The sequence below is a fragment of the Narcine bancroftii genome, chromosome 3, assembly GCF_036971445.1.
Source record: "Narcine bancroftii isolate sNarBan1 chromosome 3, sNarBan1.hap1, whole genome shotgun sequence".
Lineage (NCBI taxonomy): Eukaryota > Metazoa > Chordata > Chondrichthyes > Torpediniformes > Narcinidae > Narcine > Narcine bancroftii.
Window position 1 is genome coordinate 352047932 of NC_091471.1, and position 27432 is coordinate 352075363.

The window sequence follows — 27432 nt, forward strand, 5'->3', positions numbered from 1 at the left end:
GGTGAGATGGGTAGAGGGAGGAACAGGTTGAGGGGAGAGGCAGTAGAGGGGCGTGTATAGGATGGGGTGGGTAGAAGCTGAGCGAGTGGAGTGAGGGGTGAGTAGAGGTTGGGTAAAGGACTGGTCAGGTAGAGGGATGGTGGGTCGAGGGTGAATACAGGCCTAGAGCCTGAGGAGTGAGCAGGAAATGCTGAGTCCTGATGCAGGCCAAAATGGACACAGCCTGTGAATGCTGACTACATCTCCACAGGGACCAAATATGTTTCCCTCAGGTCAAGCAAAGGGTGAACTTGAGCTACCTACTCCTGACCCGTAACATTATCCTCCTAAAGTTTTATCCTAAAGTTTAACATTACATATGTTGAAAGAAGAGAAAACATGCAGATGTTGTTGAAAATTTTCAATAAATATTTAGTTCGGCCCTCGACTTAGTCCAAGTTTTTAATTTTGGCCCTCCGTGAATTTGAGTTTGACACCCCTGATCTACAGGAAACGCTGCCAACAGAGAGCAGCAGCAATCAGAGTATCCACACCACCCAGCACACACTCTGTTCTCATTGCTGCCATCAGGAAAGAGGTATAGGTGCTACAAGACTCGCACCACCAGGTTCAGGAACAGCTGCTACCCCTCCATCAACAAACTCAATCAGTGACTCATGGTGACCCTAACTTTTTGCACTTCATTGATTTTTTTGTATTCTTTCTGATTACACAGTCAATTTGTTTACATTCATTATCTGTTTACAGTTCTTTATTTACATGTATAGGATGTGTACAGTTTTTTCCCCACGACCAATAATTGGCCATTCTGCCTCGCCCACAGAAAAAGAATCAGAGTTGCATGTGACGTCATGTACTCTGACAATAAATCTGAACTGAAATTTCCTGAAGAACTTTGGAAATCGCAGACTTAAAGGTGATGCAAGGTGCTATAGAAATGCAAGTCTTAATTTGTGTCTTTTGGATGGTTCATGACCATTAACAAATTGCAGGAGAGTGTTTTCTGTTGCTTGATAATGATAAAAATAATTCAATACATGTTACAGGGGATACAGTTGCTTCCCCTAATCCAGAAGCCTTTGTCCCCAATTAAAGCAGAAGGCTACATTGTTTAGGCCAGAAATGTACAGATTGGGAAATAGCTGGACCAGGAAGTTTGCACAATGTCATATGATAAAGAAACATTTACCCTTTTTTCATTCCCCCGGTCAGTAACCTGAGATGGATTGATAAAATATTTGCAATATATTTTGTGCTGCAACATTATCCAGGCACACCGTCTGGATCTGTTCTCCACATTACACCTTTGAAAAAACTGGAAGATGCTAACTACACATTTCTTTTTCACTTTAGCTTATCAACTGTATATTTATAAATGCATTTCAGCAGGTAAGTGATGATAAATTGTAAAGTTTTAATGAAAGTTTTCCAATTTGATTTTTCTTGTACTGTATTGTGGAGAATATAACCAAACTCGTGCACAGACTGGATAAGGAGCCAGCTGATGATCCTAACTTTGGTTTCAAGGCAGAAGGTGGCTGGATTACCAAATGCCTGCCTGTCCATCCAGTTGCTGTCAAAACCAATCCTTTTCTCTGCCACTGTGGGATGGGGAGTGGGGGAAAGGGGGTAGAATCTCCTCTGCTCTGGTTCAGCATGCGACTTCTGACATTTCGCAATGAAACTTTACTGAGGGAGTATGGCCCATTTGGAAAATGGGTGACAGGTGGCTTACTGATTCTTAGGACTTTGGTCTGTCAGAACTCGGGGCTGGGGGAATGAAGGTGGTACTATGGGTATAGATGTAGTTAATTTGGTAAATATTACCCATATAAATGGTTCCTCAAAATTCCAGTAAACACAGTAGAGTAATTTGGTAAAAAACAGAATTTGGCTGTAGTCTTTTCCATTTTTTTTTCCAAAGGATGCTTTTGAAATTCCAATCTCTAGTTTCCTCCCAAATTATTGACCTGGAAACCATGATGGCATTTTTCAACTGCGTCTTATTTTGGGGAGAAGTGCAAATGTGAAGCTGCTTTCCACCCCTGAAATGGACAGAGTCAAGAGACACGATTGAGCATTTCCTTGTCAGCAAGCAGAAAATAGTCATGTAAATGCAGCTTCCTTCGGCAATATCCTGTGCATCAATTTCTCCATCAGAGTATGATCATTTCATGTGAATGATGTTCAATGAAATAACAAAACGAGACTGTCTATCAGTCAGTCTGAAAGTAGATAAGAGGATGCATTGTCAACTGCGACATGATCTTAACACCTTGTTTTTATTCATACTTAAGATTTCAGATTTATTGTCAGAGTACATACAAACAACCCTGAGATTTATTTTTCTGTGGGTGAGGCCAAATTACAACTTAGTGGTTGTGCAAAAAAAACCGGACTCAATGTACCAATGTAAACAGTAAAGAAATGTAAACAAACTGTGCAATATAGAGAGAAAAAAAATCAATAAAGGGCAAAAAGTACAAGTCCTTAAATGAGTTGTTGGTTAAGTTTGTTGTTGAAGAGTCTGATGGTGGAGGGGTAGCAGCTGTTCCTGAACCTGGTGGTTCGAGTCTTGTGGCACCTGGACCTCTTTCCTGTTGACTGCAGTGAGAACATAGTGTGTGCTGGGTGATGTGGATCCTTGATGATTGCTGCTCCTCTGATGTTCTTGATAGTGGGGAGGGTTTTACCTGTGATGTCCTGGGCTGCATCTACTACATTTTGCAGGGGATTACTCTCAGGGATATTGGTATCCCCAAACCAGATCATGGTAGCAGTCAGCACATTTTCAACCACATATCTGTAGAAATTTGTCAGGATTTCACATGTCAAACCAAACCTCCTCAAGCTCCTGAGAAAGTAGAGGTGCTGATGTGCTTTTTTCACAATGCCATTAGTGTGTTCAGTCCAGGAAAGATCCCCTGAGATAATGATTCCCAAAAACTCAAACTTTACTCTCTCCACCGCTGATCCCCCAATAATCACTGGATTTTACACCTCTGGATTACCCCTTCCTGACATCAACAATCAGCTTCATAGTTTTGGTGACATTGAGTGCAAGGTTGTTATTGGTGTATCAGTCAGCCAAGTTTTCAGTCTCCCTCCTGCAAGCTGACTCATCACCTTTCTTTATACAGAACAGTCCCCTTGGTGCTCCAACACTAACTTTAACAGATGGATATCAGGATGCTGTGATATCCAATATCTGTGTCCCAATCATGGGAGCTATGCCCTAAAACACACACTGACATCCAATGGCGATAGTCAATTGACATTCAAAACATGTTCTGTCAATCTTTCTGCAGAATACTTCTTTAGAATAGAAGGTCTGAATACAACAGTCTGGACTAAAAAGACTGTTAATAATCTAACATTAGCTTTGTGTGGGACAATGCCATCAATGGCCACAACTGAGAATTGTTTAAGGACCAACAAATTAAAGTCCAGGACTGGCATGTTCCAGTGTGAAGGAAAGATGGGGGATGATAAGGTTTGAGAATCTTGGATGATGAGTGAGATCATACACATAGTGAAAAAGGAAAAGGTGGTGTGTGAAAGGTTCAGGAAGCCACAATCTGATAGGACCCTGCAGAACATTAGGAAGGCCAAAATGTCCAAGGCATTTATACTTGCATGAAAAACAAGAGGATAACTAGGGAAAGGATAAGACCACTTAAGGTAAAACGGGGAGATTTATGATTAGTGGCTAAGGAACTAAATGAACACATTGCATCAGTAATTACTAAGATGGCAAATATGGAGGATAGTGATGGTTGAAGTATGACTAATTTTTTTTTGATTCCTTCATTCAAGAATCATGTACGCTTTAGAATCCATGTAACTTTATTGCCTTTGAAAAATATAACTAACCATCAAGATAAATGCTGAACATTCCTGTCATTTTTACCAAGTCTCCCTGACAATTCAGACATTTTGGCCTGAGCCTCATTCATATCTATCACTTCTTACCAAGGGATTTGTCCTTCCATTTTGCTGGTACTTTCTTGCAGTTGCAAGTTTTCTGCTCTCACCATTTGAACTTGTAACAGGTACATCCCACTGGTGAACATAATTGGATGCTTACTGTACTGTTAAGTACATAAACAGCACACAGACTTGAAGCATCAAGGAAAGATATCCTTGTTTGAGGCAATTGATTCTCCATAGAATTGAAATGAGACATATGGTATTGCAAATGGTCACTGTGACACTGCTTCCCATCTCCACCTTTCAAAAGTGACACCCAACAGCAAATTCACCTGAGCCACGATCCTATACATAGTCATCATATCTTCATTCTTTTCTCCAACAATTTCTCTTTTCATCTGCATTCCATACTTCACCAAATACTGAATGATACAAGGGTTATGGTCTCCCAGGAACCAGACTGATTTTAATCATATCCAAGTCTAGGCAATGCCTATCATATGGGCTAATTGTCCACATTATAGAACATCAGAGTCTGCCAGTCCAGCTTTCATCCAATCTCTGAATTATAACTTATAGCTGCATTGGGACTATGTTACATGAAAATTAATCTACAGGCCTGGGTAAAAGATCCAGATCCATCAATTCAACTCCTAGAAGTTAAATTATTTAAGTTATTTGTTTTAAAAAAAGATGATATCAATGATGCTGACATGTAACTAGCACAATTGTGAAAATCCTATCAGTCTGCTAGCCTTTAACATCTTAAATGATTCTTTTCTACCCTTGGAAATGCCCAGCAAACCATTCAGTGCAAGAGCAGGTGGAATTGATCATGAATTCTTGGCCTTGTCAGCAACACCCTCTGCCCATGATAAAAAGAAACCTAACCTGGCATGACAGGATGGTGAGAACCAGAGTAGGTCACCAAGTGAAGGACTGAGGGAAAGGTAGAGGTCAGGTGAAGCACATCTGAAAGAAACAACAAGCAGGGCCAGATTAATAATAATGTAGAGAATGGTGGGCTGGTGAATTTATTTCAATGCAGGAAGTATTAAGATTAGGCAGATGAACTGGAGCCTGGATTAGTACACAGAATGGCAATGTACCCAAACTTTGTTGAGAGAAGGGCAGGTATGGCTTATCAATATTTTGGGGTTTTGATGATTCAGACATAATCAAGAGGATGTAAAAGAGGTGGGGAAATCCCCTATGGATCAGGGAGAATATCACAGTGGCACTTAGAACATATTGATGGGCTCATCCAATGATTTAATATGGGTAGAGCTCAGGAATAAGAAAGGTGCAACCCCACTCGAGGCCTTCCAATTGTAAAAAGGAGATAGAGGAACTGGTGTAGAATTGTGGAAAGATGAAAAAGCAGGAGGGTAGTTATAGTGGGTGATTTTAATTTCCTCAATATTGTCTGGGACTCCATTTGTGTTAGAGGCTTAGATGGGGAACAATTTGTTCGATGTACAGTATTCAGGAGGGTTCATTGACACTGTATAGTCCAACAAGGGAAGGGAATATCCCAGGCTTGAAGTATCTGTTGTGAGTAGAACACTATTGTAAACATCCTCCTTATGCTTACCATTCAATGAATTTAATTGGGGTGATTACAGAGTATAGGTTGTCAGCAGGATGAATGGCCAACACTGTCCAACTGCCTTCATGTTTCATGGTATTGATTGCAAATATATTTCAAGGCTTGTTTGCAGAACTTTATGAAAGGTCACTGTTCTTGTGACATTGATTGGTAAATTGTTTGAAATGTAATGTTTGGCCTGGAAGTCAGCCTGAAGAAAACGGAGGTCCTCCATCAGCCAGCTCACCACCATGACTACCAGCCCCCCCACATCTCCATCGGGCACACAAAACTCAAAACGGTCAACCAGTTTACCTATCTCAGCTGCACCATTTCATCAGATGCAAGGATCGACAATGAGATAGACAACAGACTCGCCAAGGCAAATAGCGCCTTTGGAAGACTACATAAAAGAGTCTGGAAAAACACCCAACTGAAAAACCTCACAAAGATAAGCATATACAGAGCCGTTGTCATACCCACACTCCTGTTCGGCTCCGAATCATGGGTCCTCTACCGGCATCACCTACGGCTCCTAGAACGCTTCCACCAGCATTGTCTCCACTCCATCCTCAACATCCATTGGAGCGCTTTCATCCCTAACGTCGAAGTACTCGAGATGGCAGAGGTCGACAGCATCAAGTCCACGCTGCTGAAGATCCAGCTGCGCTGGGTGGGTCACGTCTCCAGAATGGAGGACCATCGCCTTCCCAAGATCGTGTTATATGGCGAGCTCTCCACAGGCCACCGTGACAGAGGTGCACCAAAGAAAAGGTACAAGGACTGCCTAAAGAAATCTCTTGGTGCCTGCCACATTGACCACCGCCAGTGGGCTGATATCGCCTCAAACCGTGCATCTTGGCGCCTCACAATTTGGCGGGCAGCAACCTCCTTTGAAGAAGACCGCAGAGCCCACCTCACTGACAAAAGGCAAAGGAGGAAAAACCCAACACCCAACCCCAACCAACCAATTTTCCCCTGCAGCCGCTGCAACCGTGTCTGCCTGTCCCGCATCGGACTGGTCAGCCACAAACGAGCCTGCAGCTGACGTGGACTTTTACCCCCTCCATAAATCTTCGTCCGCGAAGCCAAGCCAAAGAATACAGGGTATGCCATATTGAAGAATATTTACACTAGGAAAGTAACCATTTATCTGCTTCCATCAGAAATAGGAGCAGGAACAAGCTATTCAGTTCCTTGCCTCAATTGAATGATAATCTGTGCCTTCAACTCCATTTTGCAGCCTGATCTTTTATCATTGGATCACCAGAGAGTGTCCAAGATACTTCCATCTTCTCCCTTTATCCAGAGCATCCACTGCTCTCTGGGGTATGAAATATGCTAATAACTGGACAATTATTTGAAAGAAAAAATATTTCAAGAGCTTTGGGGAAAAAGGAGGGAATGAAATGGACTGGATTGTTAGACAATCAGCCAACATGATGTCAATGAGGCGAATGGGCTTGTTCTGCATTGCAGTGATGTTTTGTTAAATTTAAGATTTCACAACGCAGCAATGTCCTGATGGAATCATACTTTGTATAAAGTAGATAAGATATGAATTTAAGGGACCATTCAAAGGTTTAAACACTGTGTGAGAGAGTCTCCATGATAAGTGGGTTCTGATATGGATTCACCATTGCTGAGAAAGGGATAATTGATTATGACCATTAATTAGGGGGATTCTGGCTCAATGGTGAATTAACTGACTGCTATGTTTTATTAACTGTATTGGTAGTTTTTAATCCAATTATCAGGCCATTTGATGAATGGGCTAGATCAAGGGCACTCAAACTACAGCACCTGGGCCAACTGCAGCCCATTGCCCTTTTTTAAGGGGCCCGTTAGAAGGAAAAAAATGGTAAAGCTGCTGTAATTGCAGCACTTCTGCTGGCGCAGACCTGCAGAGTGGGGAATGAAGCTTCAGCACCCCTCCACAGTGTCCAACTGCCCAATCCAACTGCTGTCACCCTGTACCGGCTTTAAACAGCTTGTTAAAGGACTCAACAGTGTCCCACAACCAAAACAATTTGGCCACTCCTGGGCTAGATGAACAGATAACCTTCCCTATCCCATTCTTCTACTTTCTCCTGGTTTGAGCAATGTGATTTTAGATGGGAAAGTAGAGGCACAGCAACCTAAAAGAGGGAAAACAAAAAAAAAATAAAAGTATTTTGCAGAGAAAATCATGATTTTCTCCTTCTCTGCAGCATGTGGCAGACCACCAGAAGTCAACAATGCAAAGAATATAAATGAAAAGATCATCTACGAACCTGGTGAAAAAGTGATATACTCCTGTATACTTGGGTACACAGGCATTGGCCACAACAACATTGTCTGTCCAAAGAATGGCATTTGGGCCAAACCCAATTTTAACTGTAAACGTAAGTGTTACAAAAATAAAATTGTGAACAATTTCACCTGCAACTGCAATTCTCTGAGGTCAGGTAGCTTCTTCATTTGCTGAAGTCTGAGGGACAGGCCATTATCTTTTAGTTAAATGCATCACAGCCTTCTGGGCTCGAAATTTATTTCCAATTGATACCAAAACTCTCGTTTCTAGGGCAGTAGTGGGTGCTTGAGGGTGATAGGGCAGTAATGATAATACAGCAGATGTCAGAAAGTAGAAACAAAAGTAGAAAATGCTAGGAACAATCAGGAGATCAAGCAGCATCACTGGGAAGAAAAGCAGTTGTCATTTTAGATAAAGAACTCATCAGAAATGAAAAAGTGAAAAATAACAAGCACGATTACCCTTTGGACTCTGGCCATTTTTAGCCTTTCATAATATATACTCCTGACTGGGTCTATGAGTAGGGTAAAGTACAGCACAACACCAGTATGAACCAGCTGATGTTGGATACAAAACCAGTAAAAACACACTGAAATGCTGGAGGAACTCAGCTGATCTTTCAGTGTTCATAGGAGAATGATATATTGCTGACATTTCAGATCTGAACCTTTCTTCAAAGAATAAGTAGAATGAGCAAAAAAAAAACCCAGGAAACCTCAGAATACAGACAATTCTGGCTGGGGGAGGAGTCTAGACCAACAAAAAAATGTTAATTGGACATGATAAGTGGAGAGGCGAGAATTGATTATGTCTTTGCGAAGAAAGACAGGGAAAATGGAGAGAGCCAGAGCTGGGGGAGGCAGCAGGTGAAGAAGTGAGAGGAAGGATGGTTTCAACAAAAGGCAGAGAAGTTGATATTAATGCCATCTGGTTGGAGGGTGTCCAGTCAGACAATGAGGTGTTGTTCCTCCAATTTGCAGGTGGTCTCAGTCTGAGAGTACTCAATACTAGGGACATGCATGTCAGAATGGGAATGGGATGAGGAATTTAAATGGGTGTCCACTGGGAGATCCACACTATTGCAATGGACAGTCCCAGAAAATGGGGAAAACACAGTATATGTGCTTGTTGGTAGTCCATGAAAATGGGGACAGAGTCCAAAGGGCTGTTCCCAGGGGAGGGAAAGGTGATAGTGCTTTAAGGATAGAAGACAAATAGGAAACACATCGAGACAGAAGATGCATGTTGTTCCTTGAGCTGACATTAAGCATCAATGGGACAGTGGAGGAAGTCAGAGACAGAAGGATCTGGAATGTAATTAAGAATTAGTGTCCGGTGATTGATAGTGAAGTTCATGCTTGGAGATTAAACAGGTGTATTTTGTTTCTCCTGTGTCAAGGATATTAGGGCATCTTAAACAAATAGATGAATCTTGCTTGTGTCCAGGTATAAATTATCCTGCCAGAGTTCATCAAGAAGATTGTAATTTTATTACATGGCAAGATTGTTAAATATTGTGTGTTTTCTTCCTCTAAAAGCAAGAACTTGTACCATTCCAAAAATGCTGGAAAATGGAGAAATGCAAGCAACAGAGTTCACGTTTGGGAAGCATATTTACTACAATTGCAATGAAGGGTAGGTACTGTCTGGAGAAGGTACAACAACTTGAAATATGGAACCTTACTAATCTGTTCAGCCCACAGAGTCCAAAACAGGCAACAAATGGCTTCTGCACTTAATCTCATTTCCCAATTCTTGCTTACCATGTTACAGTTCACCACACACCAACTTATTTAAAAATACAAGAGCTTCTGCCTTCACCATTTTCGGGAGTGAGTACCAGACTTTTGTGCTTCACTCGGGATGCAAAAAAGTCATCTGTTCCCAAAATCCTTCTGTTGGGCGCCATCATATCACCTTCCATTACTTGTCAACTTTAAGTGTCTTTTGATGTTTCTTGCTAATTTAGTCCTATAATTCATCTTCCCTTTCTTCAACTATTTCTTGGTCAAACTTTGCTGAATTCTAAAACACTTTCAGTCCTTAGGTTTGTAGCATTTACTCACAACATTGTTTTGTTTTCCTGAGACTTCACTTCTTGAGTGTCTTTAATTTCCCCTTCAATCAATGCTTGGACTTTTTTTTAAAAAAAAAAGACAGACAGCATGGTAACAGGCCCTTCTGGCCCATGAGCCAGTGCCTCCCGATTTGAATCCTGGAGAGCTGGCATTGTAATGGCATTGTGCCTACTGTTATGCTAGCCGTGCTGCTCTCTGTTCCTCAAAGAGATCTAGTTTTTGAAAAATCAAGTAGTATTTCATTCAATTACTGCTTAGAGTTTCTTTCATCTCAACATGTTCTTTAATGGGGTTGAACAATCTACCCCACAGTGGTTTTCAAACTTTTTCATTCCACTCACCAACGACCTTAAGTAATCCCTTACTAATCACAGAGCAGCAATGGCATAGGGATTACTTAAGATGGTATGCAAGTGGAAAGAAAAAGTTTGAAAACCACTGATCTACCATAACCAAAGTACAAAAAGACCTGAAGATGCTGTAAATCTGAAATAAAAATAGAAAATTCTGGAAAAGTCATCAGGTTGGAACAGTGCTGATGAAGAATCCGCAGTCTGAAACATTAACTGATACTTCCACAGGGCTACAAGAAACTACAGGTGCTAGAATTTGGATTTATAAAATATAAAATGCTGGAAGAATTCAGCAGATAAAGTAGCATCCGTGAAGACAAAGGAACAGTTGATGGTTTGTGTCAATATCCTGAACCAGGATTTAGATGGTTGGGGGAAGATAGCCAGTACATAGAAGTGAGGGGAAGTGTCAAAACAGAGGTTGGTAGGTAAGACGAGATGAAGATGAGGAGGAGCATGATGAGCAAATGGAGCCAGGTGGGGAAAGGGGAAGGAGAATGGTAAGTGATGTGGAACCAGATAAAGGAAGAATGATGGGCAGATGGAATCAGGTAAATGAGGAGGAGGGGATAGGAGAGGTGAACCAAGGGAAAAGGTACCTGGATGAAGGACAGAAGGGAACCAGGTGGGGGAGGATAATGAATCCTGGAATTGAGGAGAAGGGGAAGGGAAATGGTAAAGGGTGGAATGTGTGCATGTCCTGAAATTGAAAAATTCAATGTTCACAAGCTACCTCGACCACACCTCCTCCTCTCCAGTCTCCTGTTAGGATTATATCCAAGTCTCTCCAAATCATTCTCATCTGTTCTCAAGGTGGCACTTTCTACTCTGGGATTTATAAAATGCCTTTCTCCTTCTGGAAGGAGGGTGTTCTCTCTGCTGCATTTTCTTTCAATTGCCCATCACCCACAGAGACAGAGTTCCCTTGGTCCCATCAGCCTCCACATCATTTTTACCAGATATAACGAGATCCCACATTTCTTTTCCTTTTTCCTGCTTTCCACAGGGACCACCCCCCCCCCCCCAATGACTCCCTGATCTACCCATCCCCAGGCACTTTCCCCTCTGGCTGTAGGGATCAAGGGACGCAGGAACCTAACCTTGGTAAAGGTAGATATTCACATGCATCTCCTCCAACCTCATCCATTGCATTTGATGCTCTTGATGAGACCTCATCTATGTCAGAAAGATAAAGTGTAGACTAGATGATGGATTTGCAGAGCACCTACAACATTTCATAGCAGACATCCAGAACTTCCTTTTGTATGGAACTTAAACTCTCATTCCCACGCAACTTGCATGCACTTAACCTCCTCCACTAGCACAGTGAGGCCAAATGCAAACTAGAAGAATAACAGTTCATATGCTGCTGAGGCACCCTGCAAAGCAATGGAATCAAAACTAATTTTTCTAACTTTAGGTAACTTTCCATGTTCCTTTCCCATTTTTTGTCCACCCAGTGACTCTTCACCTTTTGTATCCCTTCCCCCCTCATTACCAAGACTCGTTACCCCACCCCATCTGGTTCTATTTGCCCATACCTACCTACCTGGGTTTCATCTCCCTTCTTTTATTTTTCCTGTCCCTTCCCCTTTCTGTTTTCAGTCTGTCTCATCTAGCTTTGTCTGCTCATCACTCCCCCTTATCCATCTCTACCCATCACCTACCAGCCTCCATCACATCCTTCCCACTCATTTTCATTTGCTGACTGTTCACTCAACATCAGTGGTTTTCAAACTGCCCCCCTAAACTCACATTCCTCTTTAAGCAATCCCTATGCTATAAGTGCTCTGGGATTAGTAAGGGATTGCTTAAGGTGGTATGTGAGTGGAAAGAAAAAGGTTGGAAAACCACTGTTTTAATCATACCTAATTGACTCATTTTGTGCACGGTTTCATAACTCCAAAGGAAATGGGCCAATGACAATTTTTCTCAAGAAAAATATTTCAGTAACAAATGGGTCTAGAGCAGTGATTCTCAGCCTTCCCTCCTCACTCACATACTACCTTAAGCAATCCCTTACTAATCATAAAGCACTTGTGGCATAGGGATTGCTCAAGGTGGAATGCGAGTTCAGGGGGAGAGTTTGAAAACCACTGTTCTCCACTCTTATCCTTTTTTCCCAAACTTTATTTAAAAGATAAAAACATAACATACAGTATAGAAATAATCAATAAAGATTTTACATTACCACCCATCCCACCCCTACAGCCAACTCCCTTAAGGGGAGCACAAAAAATACATAAAAAGAAAATATTATAAATGTTAACAACATTTCAAAGTATATCTAAATGCATATATTTCAAATATGGAGACCATTTACTAATAAAAGAAGAAGAATTATCATGTAAATTATAAGTAATTTTTTCCATAACAATACATGCTTTTAATTCATTATGCCAACGTGATATATTAATCTCAGTATCATCTTTCCAAGTAATAGCAACACATTTACGCACTACTGATAACATCAAACGTACAAAAGCAATTTGAATTTTATCCAATCCTATTTCCCTTAAAAAATACAAATTTCCCAACAAAAAATGGTAATATAAAATTATATAATTTCTCCAAAACTACTTTAATTCCTTGCCAAAATGATTGAACTTTAACACAAGTCCAAACAGCATGTAGAAAAGTTCCAATACATGAGCCACATCTAAAACAAGAATCCAAATGACTAAACCCATATTTTAATTTTTTTTTTTTTTTTTTTTTTTTTTTTAAAGTTTACCAGGGTCAAATATAATTGATGTAAAAAAATTATAACTAACTATTCCATATCTTACATTAGTCAATTTAATTACGTTGTCCTGACACATTATCTTTGGGAAAAATAAATACTAAATCACTCTCCCATTTAAGTTTAGATTTCTCCCAATCCGTCTTATCCATACTCCTTTGGCTTGGCTTCGCGGACGAAGATTTATGGAGGGGTAATGTCCACGTCAGCTGCAGGCTTGTTTGTGGCTGACAAGTCCGATGTGGGACAGGCAGACACGGTTGCAGCGGTTGCAAGGGAAAATTGGTTGGTTGGGGTTGGGTGTTGGGTTTTTCCTCCTTTGTCTTTTGTCAGTGAGGTGGGCTCTGTGGTCTTCTTCAAAGGAGGTTGCTGCCCACCGAACTGTGAGGTGCCAAGATGCACGATTTGAGGCAATATCAGCCCACTGGCGGTGGTCAATGTGGCAGGCACCAAGAGATTTCTTTAAGCAGTCCTTGTACCTCTTCTTTGGTGCACCTTTGTCTCAGTGGCCAGTGGAGAGCTCGCCATATAACACGATCTTGGGAAGGCGATGGTCCTTCATTCTGGAGACGTGACCTGCCCAGCGCAGTTGGATCTTCAGCAGTGTGGATTCGATGCTGTTGGCCTCTGCCATCTCGAGTACTTTGTTGTTGGTGATGAAGTCGCTCCAATGAATGTTGAGGATGGAGCGAAGACAACACTGGTGGAAGCGTTCTAGGAGCCATAGGTGATGCCGGTAGAGGACCCACGATTCCAAGCCGAACAGGAATGTGGGTATGACAACGGCTCTGTATACGCTAATCTTTGTGAGGTTTTTCAGTTGGTTGTTTTTCCAGACTCTTTTGTGTAGTCTTCCAAAAGTGCTATTTGCCTTGGCGAGTCTGTTGTCTATCTTGTTGTCGCTCCTTGCATCCGATGAAATGGTGCAGCCGAGATAGGTAAACTGGTTGACCGTTTTGAGTTTTGTGTGCCCGATGGAAATGTGGGGGGGCTGGTAGTCATGGTGGGGAGCTGGCTGATGGAGGACCTCAGTTTTCTTCAGGCTGACTTCCAGGCCAAACACTTTGGCAGCTTCCACAAAACAGGTCGTCAAGTGCTGAAGAGCTGGTTCTGAATGGGCAACTAAAGCGGCATTGTCTGCAAAGAGTAGTTCATGGACAAGTTGCTCTTGTGTCTTGGTGTGAGCTTGCAGGCGCCTCAGATTGAAGAGGCTGCCATCCGTGCAGTACTGGATGTAAACAGCTTCTTCATTGTTGAGGTCTTTCATGGCTTGTTTCAGCATCATGCTGAAGAAGATTGAAAAGAGGTTGGTGTGAGAACGCAGCCTTGCTTCACGCCATTGTAATCCATACTATGTTGTAACAAATTATACACAACTGAAATATAACCCTTTTTCGATATAGAGGAAATCAAAGATTCAAATCTCAACAAAGTAGGTAAAATCATCTCTCTACGATAATTATCTTTTATCAAAGCTCTAAGTTGATAATACACAAGGAATTTACAGGTATATCAAATCTTTCTCTCAATTGATTAAAAGAAAGAAATTTCCCCTCTACAAAACAATCTTGTATTGTCTTTCTACCCTTAGAATCCCAAATCTTTAAATAATTATTAAACATTGAAAAAGGAATAAGCTGGAGTTAAAATTGATCATTTATCTTTCGACCCTAACACCCTATTTTTAAAAAAAATCCAAATCTTTAACAAATGCTTCAATATCGGCATATCATACAACTGTAACAAAATCAAATCCCAACAAAATATAAATTCATGTATTTCAACCCTAGAAAAACACGCCATCTCCACTTTAGCCCAACTGGGAGGCTGATCTAAATCCATCAATCTACTAATGAACTTCAACTGGGTCACTTCATAATAATCTTGAAAATGTGGTAATTGTAGTCCACCCAATGTATACTTCCATGTAAGTCTATGCAATGCCATTGGAGCTAATTTATCTTTCCATAAAAACTCTCGCACTGCTTTATTCAAATCTTGAAAAAAAGCCCTTAGAAAGTAAACAAGGCAATGACTGAAATAAATATTGAATGAGGAAAAATATTCATTTTAATACAATTAACCTGACCAATCAAAGTTAATGGACAATCTTTCCACTTAATCGAAATTGCTTTAATCCGTCTTAATATAGTACATAATTTAATTGATAAAATTCTTGACAATTCATATCCATAAACACACCTACATATTTAATTTTACTTGTCCACCTTAATTTTGTAATTGTTTTAAATTTGGAATAATCTCCCACTCCAACTGGTAAATTTCACTTTTGTCCCAATTAACTTTATATCCCGATAATTCTCCAAATTTCAGAAAACTCTTGCAATTGTTTCAACGACCATTCCGGTTCCGTCAAATATACAAACACATTGTTCGCAAACAAATTAATTTTATATTCTTCATTCTTAATCCTCATCCCTCTAATTTCTTCATTTTGTCTAATAGCCTGAGCTAACGGTTCAATAATAACACAAATATGGCTGGTGACAATGGGCAGCCCTGTTGAGTTGAATGAGTCAATTTAAATGGTAAAGAAATCTGTCCATTTGTCACCACCCTAGCAATCGGGTTCATATACAAAACCTTAACCCAACCAATAAAAGAAGGGCTGAATTTAAATTTCTCTAACACTTTAAATAAAAAAATCCCGCTCAACCCTATCAAAACCTTTTGCTGCATCTAATGCAACCACATTAGGTGGTTAGGTCACTTTCAATATGCGTTGACCAAAGTAATTAATCGAAATACATTGTCTGATGCATTTCTATTCTTAATAAAACCTGTTTAATCAATATGTACCAATTTAGTTAAGTATTTAGCAAGGCTATTAGCTAATACTTTCACTATAATTTTATAATCTACATTTAATAAAGAAATAGGAGTCTATGAAGACACTTTTAATGATCTATTTTTCTTTGGAATGACAGTTATTAAAGCACTTGAACATGATTCTGGCAACTTCTGATCTTCAGTAACTTGATTTAACACTTCTCCAAATACATTAGAAAAATCATCATAGAAAATTTATAAAATTCCACAGGGAACCCATCATCCCCTGAGGACTTTCCATTAGGCATTTCCTGAGTAGTTTCCTTAATTTCAAAATCCATAAATGAAGATTCCAATTCCTGAACCTCATTTCCATCTAATACCAGTAACTTTAATTTAGATAAGCAAGTCAATAAAACCATTATCCTGTTTCCCCTCAGAAGTATATATTTTTAAATAAAATGAATAAAACTGGTCATTAATTTCCTGAGATTTATAAGTAACTTTTGAATTCTTCTCAACAGCATTAATAATCAGAGATGTCTGTTCAGCTTTCAGTTGCCAAGCAAGTACCTTATGAGCTCTTTTCCCCCCAACTCATAAGAACGTTGTTTAGATCGATTATTTAAGTGCTCAAACTGATAAGTTTGTAAAGTATTATAACATAATTTCAACCTCATTAATGTGACTTTTATCTTCTGTTACATTTTTCTGAAAATCTCTCTAACTCAGCAATCTTATTTTCTAACTCTAAACTTTCTGCCATATGTTGTTTCTTAACTTTTGTAGAACAACTAATAATTTTTCCCCCAAATAAGCTTTTAAAGCATCCCATATTACAAAATGACTATCCACAGAATCAACATTTTCTGTCAAAAATAGATGTTCTTTGAAAAAAGTAACAAACTCTGTTTTTTGCAATAACATTGCATTAAACCTCCATCTAAACGATGGATGAACAACCTCCGAACTTTCACAAGAAAAAAATAATCAATGATCTGATGTAACTCTACTTTTATATTCAGCTCTTAATACTCTACTTTCTAAATGTGCTGATACCAAAAATAAATCAATTCTAGAAAACGAATATGTCATGAAGATTAAAAAGAAAAATCTTTCTCTGTCAGATTAAATTTTCTCCAAATATCCACCAAATTTAAATATTTCATTAGCGCATTAATTTGTATTGCCATCTTTGATTTCCTTATACTTTCTGGATTTTTGTCCAATAAAGGGTCCAAAACACAATTAAAATTACCACCAACTAAGACATTTTCATTTGCTTGAGTTAACAATTAAAAAAGCTTCTGAAATAAACCACTCATCATCTATATCATAAACCACCCATCATCTATATCATAAACCACCCATCATCTATATCATAAACCACCCATCATCTATATCATAAACCACCCATCATCTATATCATAAACCACCCATCATCTATATCATAAACCACCCATCATCTATATCATAAACCACCCATCATCTATATCATAAACCACCCATCATCTATATCATAAACCACCCATCATCTATATCATAAACCACCCATCATCTATATCATAAACCACCCATCATCTATATCATAAACCACCCATCATCTATATCATAAACCACCCATCATCTATATCATAAACCACCCATCATCTATATCATAAACCACCCATCATCTATATCATAAACCACCCATCATCTATATCATAAACCACCCATCATCTATATCATAAACCACCCATCATCTATATCATAAACCACCCATCATCTATATCATAAACCACCCATCATCTATATCATAAACCACCCATCATCTATATCATAAACCACCCATCATCTATATCATAAACCACCCATCATCTATATCATAAACCACCCATCATCTATATCATAAACCACCCATCATCTATATCATAAACCACCCATCATCTATATCATAAACCACCCATCATCTATATCATAAACCACCCATCATCTATATCATAAACCACCCATCATCTATATCATAAACCACCCATCATCTATATCATAAACCACCCATCATCTATATCATAAACCACCCATCATCTATATCATAAACCACCCATCATCTATATCATAAACCACCCATCATCTATATCATAAACCACCCATCATCTATATCATAAACCACCCATCATCTATATCATAAACCACCCATCATCTATATCATAAACCACCCATCATCTATATCATAAACCACCCATCATCTATATCATAAACCACCCATCATCTATATCATAAACCACCCATCATCTATATCATAAACCACCCATCATCTATATCATAAACCACCCATCATCTATATCATAAACCACCCATCATCTATATCATAAACCACCCATCATCTATATCATAAACCACCCATCATCTATATCATAAACCACCCATCATCTATATCATAAACCACCCATCATCTATATCATAAACCACCCATCATCTATATCATAAACCACCCATCATCTATATCATAAACCACCCATCATCTATATCATAAACCACCCATCATCTATATCATAAACCACCCATCATCTATATCATAAACCACCCATCATCTATATCATAAACCACCCATCATCTATATCATAAACCACCCATCATCTATATCATAAACCACCCATCATCTATATCATAAACCACCCATCATCTATATCATAAACCACCCATCATCTATATCATAAACCACCCATCATCTATATCATAAACCACCCATCATCTATATCATAAACCACCCATCATCTATATCATAAACCACCCATCATCTATATCATAAACCACCCATCATCTATATCATAAACCACCCATCATCTATATCATAAACCACCCATCATCTATATCATAAACCACCCATCATCTATATCATAAACCACCCATCATCTATATCATAAACCACCCATCATCTATATCATAAACCACCCATCATCTATATCATAAACCACCCATCATCTATATCATAAACCACCCATCATCTATATCATAAACCACCCATCATCTATATCATAAACCACCCATCATCTATATCATAAACCACCCATCATCTATATCATAAACCACCCATCATCTATATCATAAACCACCCATCATCTATATCATAAACCACCCATCATCTATATCATAAACCACCCATCATCTATATCATAAACCACCCATCATCTATATCATAAACCACCCATCATCTATATCATAAACCACCCATCATCTATATCATAAACCACCCATCATCTATATCATAAACCACCCATCATCTATATCATAAACCACCCATCATCTATATCATAAACCACCCATCATCTATATCATAAACCACCCATCATCTATATCATAAACCACCCATCATCTATATCATAAACCACCCATCATCTATATCATAAACCACCCATCATCTATATCATAAACCACCCATCATCTATATCATAAACCACCCATCATCTATATCATAAACCACCCATCATCTATATCATAAACCACCCATCATCTATATCATAAACCACCCATCATCTATATCATAAACCACCCATCATCTATATCATAAACCACCCATCATCTATATCATAAACCACCCATCATCTATATCATAAACCACCCATCATCTATATCATAAACCACCCATCATCTATATCATAAACCACCCATCATCTATATCATAAACCACCCATCATCTATATCATAAACCACCCATCATCTATATCATAAACCACCCATCATCTATATCATAAACCACCCATCATCTATATCATAAACCACCCATCATCTATATCATAAACCACCCATCATCTATATCATAAACCACCCATCATCTATATCATAAACCACCCATCATCTATATCATAAACCACCCATCATCTATATCATAAACCACCCATCATCTATATCATAAACCACCCATCATCTATATCATAAACCACCCATCATCTATATCATAAACCACCCATCATCTATATCATAAACCACCCATCATCTATATCATAAACCACCCATCATCTATATCATAAACCACCCATCATCTATATCATAAACCACCCATCATCTATATCATAAACCACCCATCATCTATATCATAAACCACCCATCATCTATATCATAAACCACCCATCATCTATATCATAAACCACCCATCATCTATATCATAAACCACCCATCATCTATATCATAAACCACCCATCATCTATATCATAAACCACCCATCATCTATATCATAAACCACCCATCATCTATATCATAAACCACCCATCATCTATATCATAAACCACCCATCATCTATATCATAAACCACCCATCATCTATATCATAAACCACCCATCATCTATATCATAAACCACCCATCATCTATATCATAAACCACCCATCATCTATATCATAAACCACCCATCATCTATATCATAAACCACCCATCATCTATATCATAAACCACCCATCATCTATATCATAAACCACCCATCATCTATATCATAAACCACCCATCATCTATATCATAAACCACCCATCATCTATATCATAAACCACCCATCATCTATATCATAAACCACCCATCATCTATATCATAAACCACTCATCATCTATATCATAAACCACTCATCATCTATATCATAAACCACTCATCATCTATATCATAAACCACTCATCATCTATATCATAAACCACTCATCATCTATATCATAAACCACTCATCATCTATATCATAAACCACTCATCATCTATATCATAAACCACTCATCATCTATATCATAAACCACTCATCATCTATATCATAAACCACTCATCATCTATATCATAAACCACTCATCATCTATATCATAAACCACTCATCATCTATATCATAAACCACTCATCATCTATATCATAAACCACTCATCATCTATATCATAAACCACTCATCATCTATATCATAAACCACTCATCATCTATATCATAAACCACTCATCATCTATATCATAAACCACTCATCATCTATATCATAAACCACTCATCATCTATATCATAAACCACTCATCATCTATATCATAAACCACTCATCATCTATATCATAAACCACTCATCATCTATATCATAAACCACTCATCATCTATATCATAAACCACTCATCATCTATATCATAAACCACTCATCATCTATATCATAAACCACTCATCATCTATATCATAAAGATTCAGCAAAAATTTTACAGTTCACTCTTAATACTCTGCCAGCATACCCCTCTGAAGATTCCAATTCAAATGGTAAATTTTTTATTTTATTAATTTTTTTTTTAAATGTAATCCTATACGTTATTCATGTTATAAAATCTTAAATAAAGTTTAAAAAAAATTGGACTAATTTGAGTTGGGTTATTAATGTGTAATAATTATTGGGGAGGGTACAGTTTATTTAGATTACTGATACTGTATTGTAATTTTATTTTATTCTTAATTTTTTTTAATGTAATCCTATATGTTATTCATGTTATAAAATCTTAAATAAAGTTTAAAAAAAATGGTAAATTTTTATGAATCAAAATCACTACTCCTCTAGCCTTAGAATTAAAAGAAGAAAAAATATGACCAACCCAATCTCTTTTCAATTTCAAATGTTCTTTTTCAGTCAAATGTGTTTCTTGTAAAAAAGCAATATCAATTTTCTTTTTTTTTTAAATATAAACCAATATTCTCTCTCTTAATTGGCTTATTTAATCCCTGAACATTGAAAGTTGCAAAATTCAATTTAGACATATTTTTAAACTACTAATATATTTACACATGATAAAATAATGCTCCTCTCTAATTCTTTCCAAAAATAAAACCCCTCAAAAAAAAAAAAACCCAAAGTAGTAATACCCTAAAAATCTGGGTGTGGTAAACCCACTAGCAACAGATGACCATCAAAATTTTCAGGGTCATCCACCGCCCCCCCCCCCCCCACAGCCAGATACATATTTATAATTTAATCAAACACAATAAAATATTGCCCATATATTCAGCCCAATGATTCCAAGCCTAACGACTGCTCTGAATCTTCAACATCAAGACTTTGTGTCATCTCTTCTTTCTTTCCATTCTCATGTCCATTTCCATTTCCACTCCTTAGGAGACAACAGAGGAGAATGCCCATTTCTTTGCAATTCCGACAAGGAATTAGCAAAAACCAAAGCATCATGATCATTCTCAAAGAATTGAGATTGAAAATTTCCATAAAAAACATTCAAAATTTCAGGATAATGAAAAGCAAACTTATAGCTTTTTTTGCCACAAAACATGTTTGGCCATATTAAATTCTCGTTGTCTTCTAATAACCTCTTGGCTCAAATCGGCATAAAAGAACACTGATATTTTGAACCATTAATGGAGACTATTCTACCATGCTTTCTGTACTGCCATACATAAAATCATTTCACTATCTTGGTATTTTAAACAATAAATCAAGACTGCTCTCAGTATTTGTCCTGGAAGTGGTTTTCTTCTCAGAGCTCTGTGAGCCCTATCCAGTTCCAAACCTTCAGGGAAAAGCTCTTTACCCAGCACCTCTGGGATCCATTGTGCTTAAACATTTTTATAGGATCAGCACCTTCAATGTCCCCTGGAAGACCAACTATTTTCACATTATTCTTTCGGTTTTGATTTTCCAATGAATCAATCTTCTTCATTAAATCTCTTTTTTGAATCCCCCAATCTGCAAAAGAACCTTCCACTTTTTCTCCATTAAATTCTACCTAATTTTGACACTCAGAGAAGGCTGTTTCAATTGTCTTAAAATTATCTTGCACAGTGTCAACTGATTTTATACATTTATTAATATCACTCTTAACTAGACATTTCATCACACAGGGTATTCATTTTTATTTTCATCTCCATAAATCCTTGATTCACTCGAGTTGATATTTGTTTTGACATATTATGCATTTGACAAGCAATCCCTTCCAAAACAGTAAACACTGAATCCATTCCAGATTTCACTTCCACTTCTTGAAATCTACCTCCTTTAACTACAGGCTCCTTCTCCTCCTGGAGAAATTCCAATAAGATAAGTTCCTCTTCTTCCTCAGTCATCGTAGGTCCTTTGGCTGAATGGCTGCGGGTCTGGACACCTGATGCCGGCACCCCTACCTCGTCGGGATGCCGGCGTTCGGGCTCCCCCACAGCCCATACTTGTACAACAGCTTTCGGACCCGGGACGCCACACGCAGGCCAGGCAACGCCATCGGACGCGCAGGAGCGTCCTCTGATGCTACACTGCGCGCCACCGGGCCGCTCAGCAAGGTCGCGGGTCCCATTGTTGGCTGAGCCACCTGCATGCACAGCTTCATGTGAATGCAGGTCAGCAAGGGCCGAACTCACCAAGGTGTCGGCGCCACCTTGCGGAGGCAGGATCGGCACCAGAGTCAAACTCGAATAGGCTGAGGTCCTCTGAGGCTTGGAGACTCTCAATGACCACTCCATGGATTCAGCTATGCAGGTAGGCCTCAATTCTACCACACTTTTGTTTGGTAATTTTTTCTGAAGTCGAAGTTTAAATTTTTTCACTTTGGACGCCATCATAGATCTCTGTTATTTAAACAACTGTAAACATTATTTTTAACCACTTTTATGGTTTTTAAAAACTGGGTATTTAGTGATCCATCTGGGGAAAGGTGGAACTCACGTCTTTCTTTTACACCATCTTGCCACGCACCCCCCCCCACTACACTCTTATCCTGATGCAGAGTTTCAATCTAAAGTATTAACTATCTCTTTATCTGAACAGATGTGCTTCACCCATTGAGTTCCTCCAGCAGTTTAACTTTTTCTTTCTTTCCATTGACAATAGTTAACAAGAATATGTGTAGAGACTGGTGCCAAGTGCAACACACATTTCCTCGAGCTCCTCGTCCTCCCTTCTTCTATTGGGAAACTACACTTCTTCACTCTGCCTTCTCTCTTCTAACCTCTATTACTCAAGATTTAAATCGTTCAGTGGCTTCACAGAGAAGTGAGCCCAGATATAGGCAAACAAACAAAGCATGATCCTTATTGTACACGGGGAAATCGCAACAGGGAAGACTCAAAACAACACTTAATTCTAAAATTATATAGGCATTCACATTGGATACAGCAATCTCTGATACCAGTGGTTGTCTCTCTCTTTTTATTACATGCATGCAGTAATATTTAGCAACTCACAGACTCTTACAAGACAGGGACTTCAACATGCACTCCCAGTTTCCTAAATGAAAGGGGTACAGCTCAATGCAAAATATTCCCATACAATACTGCGATCCCCTATTAAGTGTAGGCAACACGTTACCAACAACTCCACAGTTTGCAATCTGGCGTAGAGCAACATTCATAACCAGCAGCAAAGTGGATCATCTGCTTTACGTGATGAGCTTTTAAAATCCAGTAAGCTGAGGAGTCCAGCCCAAGTAATCAGTAAGGGATTTAAATGGGCCAATCATCAGGTGTGCACTAATTGGTGGACAGAGTCCAACATTGATTAGCAGGTGATGCAACTTATGAGATTCCAGATGGAAAGGTCACATGATCCTCCACAATCCACACTACGCCCTCACTTCTGCATCCACCTATTACGTCTGACCTCTGTCTGTCCCCTTCACCTACCAAACCATTTTATTCAGGTGCCTGCCTGTTTTTTGGCCTAAATGAAGAAGGACTCAGGCCTGAAATGTTGACTGCCTTTTACTTTCTATGGATGCTGTGTAAGTTGCTGAGTTTCCACTGATAATGCCTAACCTGAGTTTTCCACATTTTCTTTGTTTAATACCACTCCCAACATGCCTCTAATATCTTCGTAGCATCGTATGTATAAGTTGGTTTTAGATTGAACTACATTGGACTGACATCAGTGATTGAGAAAATACTGGTAAATATCTAAATGGATATGATAACAACATTGAGAAATTGATCTTTGGAGATGTGTCTTGTAGAGATGATGAGGGATTGTCAGTGAATATGATACATTGGGATTCTGAAAAACCTGTAGATTAATGAATGATCACATGGAATGAATTCAATTCACTAGCATAGATTGAATGTTAATTCTGTGCCAAACTATTATTCTGCCTCAAACCACTGACCTGCATATCGCTCTTTACATGTACCTGACCAAATTTTTCTTAAATGTTAAAATTGAGCCCACATTCACTACTTAATTTGGAAGCTCGTTCCACACAGCCACCACTCTGTGTGAAGAAAATCCCTGGCACCTCATCTATGGTGAAGGACATTTTAAATATACCTGCCAGGCCACTGCAAGTTCTCCACAAGCCTCCCTCAAGGTCCGAGGGATTATCTTGTCATGCCCTGAGGATTTATCTACCTTAATTCATTTTATAACAGCAAGCACATCTTCTGTAATCTGTATAGATAACCATGACCTTACTGCTTGTTTGCCTCAAGTCCTTTGATTCTGTACCAGTTTCCTGAGTAAATACAGATGCAAAAAATACATTTATGATCACCCTCATCTCTCCTGAGGATGACAACGCTGATCTTCAAGAGGAAAAATATTGTTCCTTACTATTCTTTTACTCTTAGAGCATTTTCCTTCACCTTGCCTACCAAAGCATCCTCTTGTCTTTTTTTTTTTTAGCCCTTCTTATGTTCCTCAAGTCTTTTTAAAACTGCATTTTATTCTCCTCAGAACCTCATTTGCTCTGTGGTGCCTATATCTGCTATACACCTCTTTCTTCTTCTTAACCAGATCCCCAATATCACTTGAAGACCAAGGTTTCTTATGTCTTTTAACTTTGCCTTTAATCCTAACAGGAACATACAAACTCTGTAGTTTCAAAATTTCACCTTTGAACGTCTTCAACTTACCGAGCACATCCTTGCCAGAAAACAATCAAGCCCAATCCACATTTTTTTAGATCATTTCTCATTTCTTCAAAATTGACCTTCCCACACATACTTCTGTCACCTGTCCTATCTGTTCCCTAACAGGAAACCCAGTATTGGACTCTTTCTAGTTGGTACCTCGATATTTTGATTTCCAAAACTTTCCTGAAATCATTTGACTAACTCATCCAGCCCTTTTACATTATGGGAGTCTCCGTCAATGTGAAGAAAATTAAATCACCTAGTAGCACAACTTTGTTTCCTGCAGCTGTCTGCTATCTCTCTACAGATTTGCTCTTCTAATTCTCACTGACTATTAGGTAGTCTGTAATACAACCTCATTAAGGTTGTCATACCTTTCCTTTACCACAGGCCCACCCATATAGCCTCAGTAGATAAGTCCTCTGGTCTAGCCTGCTGAGTACAGCTGTGGTATTTTCCCTGACAAGCAATGCCACTCTTCCTCCTTTCATCCCTCCCACTCTATCGCATCTGAAACAATGGAACCCTAGAACAATGAGCTGTCAGTCCTGCCCCTCCTGCACCCGTTTCACTAATGGCCACGATGTCATATTTCCACACTCCACACTCTAAGCTCATCTGCCTTTCTTACAATACACCTTGCACTGAAATAGATGCACTATTATTTACACCACGAACAACCTTTTGATTTCTGTCTCTATATGCAGTCTTAGCATCATCTTTTTTCTCCTTCACCCCACTATCTGGCACTCTTGTTTTCCCCTCCCCCCTGCAAATCTAGTTTAAATACACTGGAGTAGTACTAACATACCTTCCTGCAATGATATTAGTCCTCCGCCAGTAAGAACAAAGAGAAGGAATAATAAGGTATTTCTCAGGTAGGCAGGATGTGACTAGTGATAAAGGCACTGAGATGGACAAACCTTTTTCTGCACAGCTATGAAGGCTTAGTCATTGCATTTGACTCAGAGCTTGATAGATTTTTGGATATTAACAGTTTCAGAGGATATGGTGATAAGGAAGGGCATTGGTGTTGGGGTAGAACATCAGTCATTTGAATGGTGGAACAGTTTTGGGGTGCTGAAGGGATATTCCTGCTCCTATTTCTATGTTCTTGTATTCTTGAATCTTTGCCTTCTCTGCTAAGTCAATTAGATCCGTATTGATGCAATCACTCATAATATATACATGTGATTTGCACCCCTTCCCCCTCCCCATGGTTAAAAGAATAGTAATTTTGAGAAGTTCTTTTTCTTTTGGCTCACTTCTCTCTGCGTTAATCTCTAGATTCATGTCATCTAGTTTAGTTAAGTCTGCATTGAGAATGAATAATAGTAAAAACTAAAATCAAGGTTTAGATTTATATCTCAAGTTTGGAACCAATTACCTGCATTAATTCCAGTGTCTCAGATACTCTGGACAGTTCCATCATATAACTCATTCATAAACTCACAGCTGTGCATTTTAAAAATTCCAAAGGTTCAATTATCTCTTCCTTTTTCAGATTAATGTAAAGATCTGTTTCTCAGGTCTAGACCCCTGAATCATTTTGATAAAACTGCTCTTCCTCCCAACTTTTAACATGAGCTGTTCTATTAATGATGCTGTGAGTCAGTGAGTAGGTGAACAAGGCCGAAAACATTGAATCTCTAAGACCACCTCAATCTGTACCTAATCGAAATGCACAAATTAATGCACAGCCTTTTCATTCAATACTATATACAATTACTCGATGCTGTCGAGTCCACGCTGCTGAAGATCCAGCTGCGCTGGGTGGGTCACGTCTCCAGAATGGAGGACCATCGCCTTCCCAAGATCGTGTTATATGGCGAGCTCTCCACTGGCCACCGTGAC

At 38.8% G+C, this 27432-nt stretch overlaps 1 protein-coding gene across 2 annotated transcripts in view; it reads left to right on the forward strand.

Annotated features, from left to right (window-relative positions):
• Positions 1–1252: 1252 nt before the first annotated feature.
• Positions 1253–27432, forward strand: part of LOC138759424 (beta-2-glycoprotein 1-like) — a 57561-nt gene continuing 31381 nt past the window's right edge. The window contains exons 1-3 of one of the 2 annotated variants that reach the window (XM_069929795.1): positions 1253–1389; positions 7729–7902; positions 9350–9446. In XM_069929795.1, coding sequence (XP_069785896.1) covers positions 1323–1389; positions 7729–7902; positions 9350–9446 — 338 coding nt within the window. In that variant the 5' untranslated portion in view covers positions 1253–1322. The remainder of the gene's footprint in view (positions 1390–7728; positions 7903–9349; positions 9447–27432) is intronic. The other variant, XM_069929796.1, reaches the window with a different exon arrangement.